The sequence below is a fragment of the Mustela nivalis genome (assembly GCF_964662115.1).
Source record: "Mustela nivalis genome assembly, chromosome: 13".
In the NCBI taxonomy this organism is placed as follows: Eukaryota; Metazoa; Chordata; class Mammalia; order Carnivora; family Mustelidae; genus Mustela; species Mustela nivalis.
Window position 1 is genome coordinate 84163940 of NC_139032.1, and position 14264 is coordinate 84178203.

Below are 14264 nucleotides of genomic sequence, written 5' to 3' on the forward strand. Positions count from 1 at the left end.
ACTATTTTTATGTGATTTTGAAAGGTGCTTTGTACTTTCACTTGAATGGAGCTTTCATAACCTCAGTAAATGATAATTGCTATTATTGTTATTAACAAAACTACACTAACTGCCAGCCATTTTGTTTACAACCTTCTACTCTACATTTTTTATTTTCCTTTCTAAACCATCACTACATGAATCGAAATGAGGATAGGGCAGCAGGACTGGCTTCATTCTGCCTATGATGTTCTACAGTCAGAGGAGAAATGTTTCACAAAATACAATTTAAGTATTATAATCAATTCTCTGGATTCCAGAAGGTTGCTTATTTATTTAACAAGCTCTCATACATCACTTCCAAAATTGTGAGGTAGATTCTATTATTATTTATGTTTTACAAATCAGTAAACTGAGGCATAGACTTACTCAAGGTCACAAAATTAGTAAAAGGTGGAGCCAGGATAAAGTATGTAACCTGACTCCAGAATTCCTGGTCCACACAATTACTATACGCTGCCTTAAATTTCCAATGTAAGCCCATTTCATCACACTCCTCTTAATCCTCTTCTCTCACTAATCTAAATATGGGTATAAGCAAACTTCCCTGTTCATTCAACAAGCAGAAATACCTCCTCCATGCTGGCAGTGAGGAGTATAAAGTAGTAAGTCTTATTCCCTATCCCCAGCAGGCAAGCAAGGGAGTCAAGAAAAGGAGATTAGTACATAAACGGTCACAGTAAAGAGTTCACTCATAAGTGGAATTTAAGAAACAAAACATGAACATAGGGAAAGGGAAGGAAAAACAAAATAAGATGAAAACAGAGAGGGAGGCAAAGCATAAGAGACTTTGAACTATCAGGAACGAACTGAGAGTTGCTGGAGGGGAGGTGGGTGATGGGATGGGGATAACTGGGTGACGGGCATTAAGGAAGGCACATGATGTAATAACTACTGAATGTTGTAGGCAACTGATGAATCACTGAATTCTACCTCTGAAACTAATAATACAGTATATGTTAATTAAACTGAATTTAAATAAAAAATTTTTAAAAAATAAAGAGTGAGAACAATGCTAGAGGATTCTGTAACAAAGTACTATGGAAACACAAAAGAAAAATCTCTAAATAAAACCAGATATTCAGACAAGGCTTCACAGAGATGAATGACTAAGATCAGGATAATGCAAAGTAATTACTTCCAACTTAGTCTCCTTAAGAAAAATGGGGGGAGGGGGAGGGCTGGAAATTAAGTAATCTATAATGCTGCCTCCTTGATCAAAAATGTTAAAAATAAAATTTGCTCCAGATCTGTCTACGGACTTCAGATTAACTTTGGGCCATGCCTGGGTTACTACAAAAGCAGGATGAAGATAACTAACTTTTGAGGTTGGGGAAGCACAGAGAATCAGGTACGTTGACAAAGAGTATGTAGGAGAAACAAAGAGCAAGCAATCAAGCATCAGACTGCTTGGGTTCAAATCTGAACTTAGCTAATCACTCACTGCAGGACCTAGGCAAAGTAACAATTTCAGTGCCTCTGTTTACACATCTGTAAACAGCAATAATTCTGGTGTCTATCTCAAAGGATTGTTGGGAGGACTTAATGAATTCTCATGTTATGTTCATATAACAGTGTCTGGCCCATGGTGAACCACATCCAAACGTCTACAATTACTACTGCAATTACTCCTCGCTCTAAGATGAATATTCAAAGATGAGAAGCTGGATGGCTGGAAGAGTCATCAAAGAGACAAGGTCATCTCTTGCAAGTAGAAGAGACAACATGAGATAAGGCATTAAAACAAGAAACAGCAGAATGTGTATTCAGTAGCTAAGACTACACAGAGTTCAAAGTTGCTGGTTAGATGAGCACTTCGTGTGCTCATCTGACTGATCTGGCAGGTGCACAGATTAATCTGATGGACAAGACACAAGATTAGTTATGAAGCTGTGACTACAGCTCAGGGAAAGATGATGAAATCTGAAGTAAGGCAGCGAAATATAGGTCAAAAATTTTAGGAAATAGGTAAGAAATATGAAGAAAATAAAACTGCCAGAACTGGGTGACTGGATGTGGACAGCGAAGGAGAAGGGGAGACTCTCTGGCCTACATGAGAGCCAACAAATGAAACTGTAAACTCAAAAGTAGGAACAGCTTAACAGGTAGAGGGAAAATGAGGAATTATTCAGACGCAGTGAACCTGCGATATCTATGGAGTACCCAAACAGATTCATCATGATGTAAACCTGACAGCCCAGGAATGAGGTCTGAGTGAGTTCGGGAGACTACAACATATAAGTGACACACAAAGGATATGCAAATCTGAAGCCTAAGAGAAAGATCTGAGCAAATTTGGAAGATATCAACATATATATGACAGATGAAGCTGTAGATGGGAATAAACTTACCCAGGGAAAACATATAAGGAAAGAAGAGCAGTAACTTAGAAACAAAATTCAAGGAATACCAAGCGTCAAAGGACGGGGCAAGAAAAAGAAATCCTAGAAGCTGTGAAAACCAAGATAATCTTTCCCTAGATTCTAAAGTTAGGAACCATGCTGTGGAAATTCACAAATTCCTAGGTAGTTACTTTCTTCACTGGCCTTTCCCTCTCCCCACCATTATCTAATAAGAAGTTCCAAACACTGAACTGGGAAGTCCTTGAGAGGAAAAGACAAAAAGCCTTATTTGGTTTCCTGTCACTAATGTCTAATATAAGGAGAATAAACCTTGTGGAAAAAGGAAAATGGAATATTTCCCATTTATCAAGACAAAGGGCTCATGAAACTCCTAGAGCCTAAGGGAGATTCCACCCCAAACCAGAGCAACAAAGCCTGAAGAGAGTAGAAGCAAAAAGGGGACCGGTTTTATACACCGCTGGTGAGAACGCAAAATAGTGCAGCCACTTTTGAAAATGGTTGGAAGTTCTTTATAAAATGTTAAGCAGAGTTACCACATGACCCAGCAATCCATTCCAAAAGAGGAGAAAACATAGGCTCACACAAAAACTTGCACAGGAATGTTCACAGCAGTATTATTCACAATAGCCAAGTGGGAAAAAAACGTATTTTCATCAACTCGTGAATGGATAAGCAAAATGTGGTATATCTCCACACAATGGAATATTATTCAGCCATAAAAAGGAATGAAGTACTGATACATGTTACAACATATTTGAACACTGAAAATATTATGCTAAGTAAAAGAAGCCAAACACAAAAGGCCACATAATGTATGACTCCATTCATATAAAAGGTTCACTGAAAGTAGATTAATGGTTGCCAGGGGCTGTGGGAGGGAGGAATGAGGAGCAACTACTTGTGGGTATGGGGCTTCCTTTTGGGTGATAAAAATGTTCTCAAATTATATAGTGATGATGGTTATACAACCTTGTGAATATAAAATTGTACACTTTAAAGGGGGAAATTTTACAGCATTAAGACTTATACCCTAATTTTAAAAAGGGGGGCGGTGTAGAAACACAGGAAGGCTAGAATCCATGCTGCATCCCTGATTTCTTCTCCTTCAGGAGAATCTAACATTATGATGCCAACAGATCACTTAACTGAACAGTGGTGGAAGCTGCAACCATGAAATTTTTTAAACACTTCGCAATATAGGTTGATTATACCAAAGAGAGATGAAATTCCTCGCGCAAAAATGGGAGCTTCCAAGTCTTTTCCTAAAGAAAAGGAGGAGAACTTTCACATATGTTAGTGAACTTGTATGGAGGTAACTAATCTACATTTCTAGTTGAGGAAGATTAAATCCTAGTGCCAGAAATCCCAGCAGAATCTTGGGACTTTGCTGAAACATTCAGGTGCGGTCATAGCTTCTCCTACCAAAGCACCAGGCGCTTTAATCCACAGTAGAGCTGGGCAGGAGAAGCCACAGAGTTAACATTAACAATACAATGCCTCTGTCGGTGACTGGTCCTTGGGGACTACTTCTCTTCTCTTTGGAATAAACAAACAGAAGGGGATAAAACCAGAAAGGCAAAATTGCCTGGTAGAAAACACAAGGCTCCGCAGAGCTACCGCGTGCTCCCAATGTCACCACCCAGTAACCCAGCAACAGAAAACTGGGAAAATCGCAGTTTCTCTGGACCTCCGTAAGATATTATCGCATACCCCACAAAGCAGCGGTCACAATACAGGAACCAAAAGTGAGACTCAAATATGAGTATTCTTCCCAATTCACCTCAAAGAAAACTAGTTGGTAGTACTGTACGTGTTTTGGTCATACTGAAAAAGAAGTCTCATGACCTCTTCTCTCTGATGTACTAAAGTACATTTAAGTGTGAGAATGTCACACTGAAAATTGTAAAGCAATTACAATGTCCAAATTAGAATCCCTGACTCCTTTCTTTCTGTGAAACCTATAGCCATGTAATTAATCCTATGCACCCTCCCCTTGCTTTAGATTTCATTCCCTTTTCTTTATCTCCAGAACCCAAGCCACCATCTCTCACCTAACTCGTTTCCTAACTTGTCTTTAAAATCCTTTGGTTCCTTCCCAAACTGTAATAAAACCGAACCTTGCCTACATCTGTAGCTCCACCTTCTACTCACCCTCTACTACTTTTGACTCCAGCCAACCTCAGTTTCAGTTTTTTTCAAGCTTTTGAACAGCTCTGCCTAGAGCAGTTTTCTCCATCCTTCTACTGGCTCAGTTTGCTCCCTCCCCCTTCAGATCCCAACTCAACTTCACTTGCCCCAGGAAGGGCTGACCTTATCAAGGTCAGAGTAGATACTCCTCCACACTCGCCTCCACTCCCATTACTAAACACTTCTCGAACTAGTCTGTACTAGACTGCAGGTCGCATGAGAGCAGAGTCAGTGTCTAGGGTTTTGATTGCTCAATACCCAGACATATGCCTAGTGCCTCGCGGATAGTCAGCATATAATGACCAATACGTGAATGATGACAATTAAGCAAAATCTTCACTTGCTAAAAGATTTCACATGATATTTTCTTCATATACAAATATTTTAAAATATTTCTTCATTGTAAAGAACATTATCAACAAATGCAATTCTTCCTAACAATTGCACAGAAAAGGGACTTAAGTACACATGCACTTTCCACAACGGCTCTCATTGTGATTATATCAAAAGGAGCTAAAACTACTACCACAGTGGGAATGGAGCTCCTAACATGCACTCCTAAAACTCTGAATCTCCTTAACTGGAAAGATCAGAAAAGCTACACGAAACACAAATTATAAGCATTCCAGTCAAAGCGTGTACACTGGAGTGGAAATACACGAAAATCATCATGTTGCTGGCCCCATTCCCTGCTCCCACAAAAAAAGTTTGGACACACTTAATAGAAATGCCCCTTACTCCACACAGTTCACCGAGTGAAGGGTACTGTGAAATACTTCAAATTCCAGAAGCACTCAGGACTGCAAAGGCCGTGAGAAGAGAATGTTCCAAGCACAGACTAAAGGACAGAAGAAACAAATGAGATAAACCTTGATGCATGATGGCTATCTAAGGAAGTCTAAACACAAGACTGAATACGTTTGTTCCAAAGTCATTAACCAAGCTTCAGTTTTGAAACATGTTCAAAATACTTAACATATTTTATAAGTCTCCAGTGTAAGTGATAGACGTTTGTTATTCAAGATAACTAAATAATTGCCTTCGTCTAGTTTAGGATTAATAAATCTCTATCGCATTTCAAACTTAGGTTTTGTATTTGGATTTTTTTGTGTAACAACAATTTTATTTCTTATTATGTATTTATTGCCTATGCAAACAAGCATACAGATTCTACCAACTCAAGAATTTTTATTATCGTTTTGGGGATGGGACCACACTTCTAATTCTGTTCACATTTTAACTCAGCAACTTTAATCCAGTGATCAAAGCTTCATTAGCTTACAAACAAACTGTTTCTCAGGTAAACTGAATTGCCCCACATCAGGAACTTAAGCAAATAAATAAGTACAAAAAAGGCAGAGATTATAAATTAGGGCAGACAAATCTGTATCTAGCCCCACGCCGGTAAAGAGCATTCTATCAATATAGTGAAATGCTAATCTCCTAATTAACAACCTAATTAGGTAATTATGGCTTTGCAGAGGGATGCCGAAATGAAATATGACAACATGGTCACCTCTTTATATGGCACCTGTGGGCCTTTTCAGCTGTCACTGCATAGAGTGCAATATCAATTTGAACAGATGACAAAGTGCTGTCATTTTTCATTCTGATAATATACAGAATGCTTTGGACAGAAGCAGTTTACAAAAAGAAACATCTTGCCTGGTATTTTCCTAATTTAAATATGCTCAAATACATCGTTAAAATTTCTGCATGTTTTTTATATCGTATATAGGAGAATTACCATTTACAACAACAACAACCCCAACTGGCCATCTTGCTGATATGTACATGCTGAAACTACCGCAATTTCAATTATGAAACAATGAGAAAAGCACCAATTCATCATGACAGTCTAATATTCATACTTTTTAAAATACTGTTAGCATAAAAATTAAAACCTAAATTTTGACCTTTTCTCAGAAAAATTGAGACAGAAAATCACACTTATAATTTCCCATACCAAAGAGCATTTTCCAATATATAAGCATTCAAGTCACATAAAAGCTCCATATACCAATGTCCAACCTCACAGAGACAGGAGTGTACTCCGAAAGACTTCTGTCACAAAGCTACCACTCTCACACTGGCCACTAAAGAGGACACTGGTACCACCAACACAAATACAACTCTTCTTCCATGATACTGTTTTTTCTTTTTTTTGTTTCTAAGATCTTATTTATTTATTTGACAGAGAGAAACACAGCGAGAGAGGGAACACAAGCAGGGAGAGTGGGAGAGGAAGCAGCAGCCTTCCCACTAAGCAGGAAGCAGGATGTGGAGCTTAATCCCGGACCCCAAGATCATGACCTGAGCCCAAGGCAGAGGCTTAACCAACTGAGCCACCCAGACGCCCCTCCATGATATTGTCTTAAAGAGAATTTTGGGCAAAGAGAGAAAGGCTAACCTGGGTATCTCAACATCATTTATGTCAACATACATGAAACCATATTCTATTTTTTTTTTTTAAGATTTTATTTATTTATGTGAGAGAGAGAAAGAGAGTGCACGCGTGCATAAGCAGGGGATCGGGGCAGAGGTTTGCTGGGAGGGAGGTGGGCAGGGGGAAGGGTTAAATGGTTAAATGGGTGATGGGGATTAAGGAGGGCACTTTCTGGTGAGCCCCAGATTTCAAATACAAGTGATGAATCACAAATTCACCTGAAACTAACATTACACTCTATGTTAACTAACTGAATTTAAATAAAAACTTGAAAATTTTTTCTAAAAATGGAATCACAAGCTCAAAAGACTTGCATGACTTATTTTTTAAGGCTTGGATAAATACTGAGAAGGTGCTCTCCAGAAAATTTTCACCAATTCTATTCCCACTAGCAATATATTTGTAACCAATCACCACCAATCTCTGCTAGCAATAACTATTATGATTAGGGTTTTATTAAATCTTTAAAACTTTGTATTATAAGATTATACCTGTAACCAAACACTTACACAATATAATCAGTAACAAGTTTAAAGGAGTAAGAAGAGCCATAGTTGATAACCATCCTAAAACAAGGGCCAGCAACCAAATCTAAAACAGCATGAAATAGTGAAAAAACCACCACTGCGTTCACAGTAAAATGAAACAAAACACTTCCAAAGGTTTGAATCTGAGCTTTGTCATTATCAGCTCTCCCTCGTCAATCACTTTACTTCAAGCTTCCATTTCAGCATTTGTTAAGATGGAGACAAGGAGAGTACCACAGCCCTTGTTTTTAACAACTTCAAAGGGCAGTCATGGCACACCAAAAAAAAGGTAATATAAGCAATTGGAAGTCCTTATTGTTATTACCAGATCAATTCATTTAACCTAAACAGATGACTTCATTCAACCCTCCTTACACCAAAAAGAAGCATATGGAAACACCTCAACAGTGCACTCTTGGTAGGCACACTAATTCACAGAACACAACTAGAAATGAACAAGACATGACATCCAGACATGAAAATGAGGGTCTCACTTCTTCACGACCACTCCGCAGAGTCATTTCTCATCACATTATACTGTCTCTAAATGCATTATGTCCCTGCACACTGGTACCTGCACCTCTCCAGAAGCATCATTAGTACCAGGTACTCACATAAGTGGTTTCTGAGCCCCAGATAAGACTGGCAATGCTGGCCTCAGTTCGCAGACTGTCCAGCTCACACAGTTAATAACAGAGCCAGCATTCCAATCCAGGTGTCTGGGACTCTAAAGCCCCAACTCACATGGCTTCAAGATTCAACCTCAGGTCTTCTTCGTTAGTCTCCTTTACATCAGCAACTATGGAAGCTCAGATTTAAAATACACTGTCTTTGTTTTTTTTTTAAGATTTATTTATTTATTTGACAGAGAGAGATCACAAGAAGGCAGAGAGGCAGGCAGGGCGGGGGGGGGGGGGCGGGGGGGAGAAGCAGGCTCCCTGCTGAGCAGAGAGCCTGATGTGGGACTTGATCCCAGGACTCTGGGATCATGACCTGAGCTGGAGGCAGTGGCTTAACCCACTGAGCCACCCAGGTGCCCCAAAAATACACTGTTTTTTAAAAAAATTACTTTAGAAAGAAAATTAGTCCTTCCAACAATTTTCTACCATTTTCTCTATTAAAGAGTACTTAGTTATAATATAGTACCTTAAGCTAAATCCACAGGGAGCTAAAAATGTTATTTTTTTTAAGTTTTACATATTCAGTACATTTTATCTGTATCAATAAAAGCATAAAATAAAAATATACCCAAACTTATAAAAATATACTCAAGTATAGGATATGAAAATCTAACAACGCATATATTTAGGAGTAAATGTGACATGACTCTATTTCACAAGTGATTACTATAATCTAATTCCAATAGTCATTTTAGTACCTTCTTGCTGTTCCCAGATTTTAAGTTTTGTCGTTTAAGTGGTTTCTCCCATTTTTCTCACTTTCAATTACTTAAAACTGTTTTCATCTTTGGGTCCAAATTTTGTTTCTTCTATTAAATCTATTTCCTCTGTATATCTAGATTGCTGCCAACTAGAGATAATAAATTTTGAGTGGCTGGTCAGGATTTATTTTCTTCATTTTATATTCTACGCTATTTCCTTATACAATAGAGTATGAATGAAAACCAGTATGTAAAAGAACAATATTTCTTCAATTCTCACCTTGTGGAGGCTGGGTATTAAAATAAAAATAAACCCTTGGGCTGGGAACTCCCTGACCATATTTCTCTCACTATGCTAGGTGTCTCTATGCCCCCTTTCAATCTTGTATATATAAAGTCAACAAACCACTGTATGCATTTGGGAAGCACCTGGCCTATCAAGGTCCTTTCCCAGAATTAGTGATGAACACAGACCAGAGGGAAGAGCTGAGGAGTAGCTCCCTACCTGCCATCATGAAAGAAAGAGCAGCATTTTAGATATGAACCATTCTCCCCTGGGGTCTGCCGATAATCACTTGTGTGACTTTAAGAGTGTCATTTAGAACCAGAAAGCTTGGCATCCTGCAAAGACCTTAGCAGGACTTGAGTTGAGCTCCTCATGATTATCCAGATGGGAAAAACATTCAAGGATTTGTAAATGACCAAAATCAAAAGGCTGTTAGTGGCATACTGAATTCAGAATTCGAGTTCCTCTCAATCCGGTGCACTTTCTACTAAACTGTCATTCACTGGGCACCAGTTTCTTCATCTCAAGAATTTATAATTACTCTCCTTGTTCATTCACTTCATGTACTACAAAGAGGACCAAAAGACAAGAATCTGGTAGCATTTAAAGTGCTAAGAACAGGGGTGTCTGCGTGGCTCAGTGGGTTAAAGCCTCTGCCTTCAGCTCAGGTCATGATCCCAGGATCCTGGGATCGAGCCCCACATCCGGTTCTCTGCTCAGTGGTGAGCCTACTTCCCCCCCCCCTCTCTGCCTGCTTATGATCTCTGTCTGTCAAATAAATAAGTAAAATCTTAAAAAAAAAAAAAAGTGCTAAGAACACAAATCAAAAGTATTACAAGGTCATCTCCTCATCTAAATCCTATCCCTCTTGAAAATTAGCCTCATGATATAACAAAAGTATTCACTCCGTCACTTCCCCAAACACAATCAGTATGTTAATTACAATATACCCTACTCTGGCAATTTACCAGTAGACTTCTGATTAATAATCATTACATGTGTTGTACCTCCTGTTCTGAACAGTGGGTACCAAAATTTCAGTCATCAGGTAGATGAGAGTTCATAATCAGGCAGCCTGGACTGTACATAGCCCGCAGATGTGCTTTGGTCTATATGGCAATTTTTTAAATGGCAAATTTTAAAATTAAATTCATTAAAATCCAGATTTTAAGCAACTCTTGAATGCCCCCTCAAGAATATTATCCTCTCCTGGCCAAAAAAAGAATATTATCCCTCATTGGGATTGAAATTAAAAATATTTTAAATAAAATACAAATAAAAAACCAAAAGGATATCATCCCTCAGAAGATCCAGGGACACCAGACCCCTTCCTCAGAGAGCAATAAGCAACTGGAGCTGAGCAGCAACTGTTACCTTCAGACTGGTCCTATGACAGCCAGTTCACCGAGGTCTGTCCTACTCTTTTATCATGGGCACTTGAGCTAGAAGACCCTGAGGTACATGCTCAAAAGAGAACTAATAAATACTTGTTTATTCTTCTTTGGCCCATTTTTTCTGGTGTTATCACTCACTAGCTATGTGAGTTGGGTAATATATTTAACCACTAAGTCTCAGGTTGCTCATGTGTTCCGTGGGGGTAACACCACCTATCTCACAGAACCACAAAGACTAAAGGAAGTAAGATGCACAAAAACATTTAAAAATGACTAAATATATACGTGCTCAATTGTTTTAAATTTAGCACAAGCTGAAATGTGCTAACTGTGGAGTCAAAACTTCTCTAAAACCTCAAACTCCCAGAAAACACAAGGTCAGGGCACCTCCCCTGGGGGGAAAAATGCAATGTGACAGAATTCCTAGTCATATAATTTGGCATCTATTGCTGTGTCCTTAACAATAAGGCCGATATATCGGAATAAGAGATTTCCAGCAAATTCTCTTCCCCTGAAATACATACATACAAATCCACTGAACTGCAGATTTCTAGCCTTCAGTTATGAGTCAACAAATAAAACAACTCCTCCACTGCACCAAAAACTATATATATATATATTTACCGTGATAGATAAGGCCACGAGCTTAGCAGCGGCCGCATTCCCTCCTCATTATCCCTGCGGTCTAGCCTAGTGAAGCTAACCCAAGCTACTCCGACGCTATGGCTCAAGGGCTAGCATCTCTCAAGTCTATTCAGACGGTCCCCATCCACCCATCCACACCACAGTGAGTACAAACACCAAAGTCTAGCAGATAATCCCTTCTACTCACAGCTCCAACCGCTGCATACACTCAGGGAACTTCTTTAACTTCTCTGCGTTCTAGTTTCCTCGTCTGTAGAAACAGGATGCTAACAACACCTTTCTGTATGGGAATGAGACAACGCATTTAACACCATGCTAGCAGACAGTAAGTGCTCATTAGCTACCATTACCAGTGTTCCCGCCTGTGTGCTCTACAGTACCCTGTGGAGACAGCTGCCATGGTACTTTCCTACAGTTTACCTGCGCATACTTACATCTCCCCCACTGGAATGTCAACCACCTCAGGGTGGGCGCTGGTTTTATGCCTTTTTACATCTCCAGGGTCTTAACACTTTCCCTGGCACTGCTGAATGAATCAGAGATCGTCAGAGCATTTATTAACTGGAAAAATTATGAGCAGAAACTGGACTTTACCTCTCTTGACTGACGCTAAAGCCCTCACTGACTCTGACTCCTATAGACCCTCCAATTTACCTCCCAGTATCCCCATGATAAGAAGCAACGGCTTGCTTTACTCAGTCTGGTCTACTTGCCACTCTAAAACCATCATAGACATTGCATCTTTGCATCTTACAACTATCATTTCAGGGGACCTTAACCATGTATCAAGCCCTTTATCCACATTAGCTCATTAAATACTCACTACATTCCATGAGATATTATCCCTCTAACCCAACCCATACTTGAGGAAAATAATGACTGGAATTAAGAAACTTTCCAAAAGTCAAGAAGTAAGAGGAGGGACAAGGAACTGAATCCAGAGTCCATGTTACTCTCTATAGGTCTTCCATGCTCCTATTCAAAGTTGAACTGACCCACCTACCACTTTCTGACCTTGAAAGATCATAGTCTTTTCTACATTTAAAGGGCTATCTGTACCACTGACTTTGACATTCATAGTTTTTCTCATTTATAGTTCTTCTGTATGTAGTTTCATATAATGTTACAGTGTGTGAAAGAAGGCAAAGCATATAACGAAAAAAAGCACAGATGCAGGCATGAGACAGACCTGGGTTTGAATCCTACCTCTGTCTCATACCAGATGTAAAATTTACCCTGACTCTTCCATTTGAGGTCCTACTTACCTAGAGTAAAAGATCAGGTAGGGAATTAAGGAAGGGGGCTTTTTCAAGCATAGCTGGAGCTAGATCAAGAGGTATACAATGTGAGTACTGTCTGGCATCACAGTAATTAAAAGTAGATATGAGCACAACGCTAAATGACAAAGGGGCCACTAGCATACCTCAGAAGCTCTGGCAAACTTGGAAGTGTGTAAACTGAAAAAGATGAACACAATAATCAACACTTCATCAAGAACTCTTTCAGCATTTACTAAGCACCTTGTGTGGGGTCACAAAATGAGGAATAAAAAAACAGTGCTAACTTTTCCTCTTGTACTAGGCTTTTAAAGTAATAATCCTCCCCTTCTGCTTGTGAAAAATAGAATGAGAATGCTGACTTTGTTTTAACTGATGTGTGTTAAGACCTGTCTCCATCTGTTTAACCTGGGGAAGTTTTTAACTTTGCTGGTTTTGGTTTATAACGTGATGCTTTGCGCAGGGCCATGTACCGTAACGGGCTTCAAGAATTACTTGCATGCATTCCAAATAAAATTTTAACCAATTTGTTGACTCCAAAAGGAGTCAACTTTTGGGTCTTCAGTTAAAGTAATAATCTTGTTTAAACTACTTTTTTTTTTTTTTTAAGCCTTCACCAGATTTAGAAAACTCCTTGCCATTCTCATAAAAAGCTGAATCCAAGTTCCAGCAGCACTCCAGCCAGAAAAAAGTTTTGCGAGGCTGCTTACTCCTTTGGGACAGCTGGGGAGAAGAGCTAAGGAAACGGGGACCACAAAGACAATGCTTTAAAAACAATTTGCACGTTATGAAGATTAAGACACCTACATTTGCCGAGTGGTAGGGTCAGAAACTGCCGGAGCCAACCCTCCCCCCACCCAGCACGACCCAGTCCACTGGCTTCTCCTCCCCCAGTCACACAACCCAGCTGTCAGGCTCCCTCCAGTTCTGGAAAGGACGAGGAAACGGATGCTCAATGGAGACAAGGGCCAGGCAGGCTACCCCCCCCCCCCCCGGGGCAGCGCCCAGAGCGGAGGAGTGAGGAGGGTTGGGATCCTCGGGTGGGCTGACGGGAGGGTGTGCGAGGGAGCTAGCGGCTGGGGCAACCTTTACCTGAAGCTGCCGCCACACTACGGGCCGGGTCGGCTCCGGGACACGCTCCTGAGGGAAGAGCCCGGCTTCCCCGCGCCTCCCGGCCCCTGACCCGAGCTCCGAACTCTGGGAATCCTCGGGAACTGGCGCTCCTCCCCGCCGGCTCAACTGCCTCTCTCCCGGCTCGCCCTCATGCCCCCACTGCTCGCCGCCGCCGTCCGGCCAAGCGGCAGCCCTGTTACCGTGAGCCGCGCTACGACCCGGAACCGCACCTCGCGCACCGGAAGTCCCTGACCGGGAAGAAGCCGCTGGCTGGGGATGTAGTGCGCAAGCCCCAGAGCAGAGAGCGAGGAGCGAAGCCCTCCCGGGGGGCGGGGCCGAACGGGAGGCCGTACGCATGCGCTGCACTTCTGCGGTCCGGTTAAGGCCTGAGTCACAGATTGCTAGCTGGGAATGTGACGGACGTGTCAACCCGTGTATTTGCGTCGCATAGAAATCAACATTAGCGTTCTCCTTCAAATCTCCATCTCCTTTCTCTATGGAAGAAAGTTCTCAATTCATCCAGAAATGAGTGACGAGACAGCTTTACGTCTGGGTCGCAAAAACTTGGGTTCTAATGCCAAACATAAGTGGTTGTGTAGCTTCGGA

The 14264-nt window shown here is 40.7% G+C and overlaps 1 protein-coding gene across 30 annotated transcripts in view; it reads right to left on the bottom strand.

The window, feature by feature from the left end:
* The window catches only part of MAPKAP1 (MAPK associated protein 1), a 244407-nt gene extending 230464 nt beyond the window's left edge, over positions 1-13943 (bottom strand). For 4 of the 30 annotated variants that reach the window (XM_082695557.1, XM_082695546.1, XM_082695555.1 and 1 more), the window contains exon 1: positions 13638-13941. Coding sequence is in view for 2 of the 30 variants with exons in the window: in XM_082695561.1 (XP_082551687.1) it covers positions 11456-11472 (17 nt within the window). In the remaining 28 variants the exon portion in view is untranslated. Of the gene's footprint in view, positions 1-11455; positions 11549-12691; positions 12726-13637 lie in introns of all 30 variants that reach the window. The other 26 variants (XM_082695563.1, XM_082695544.1, XM_082695549.1 and 23 more) reach the window with 19 other exon arrangements.
* Between the last annotated feature and the right edge of the window lie 321 nt (positions 13944-14264).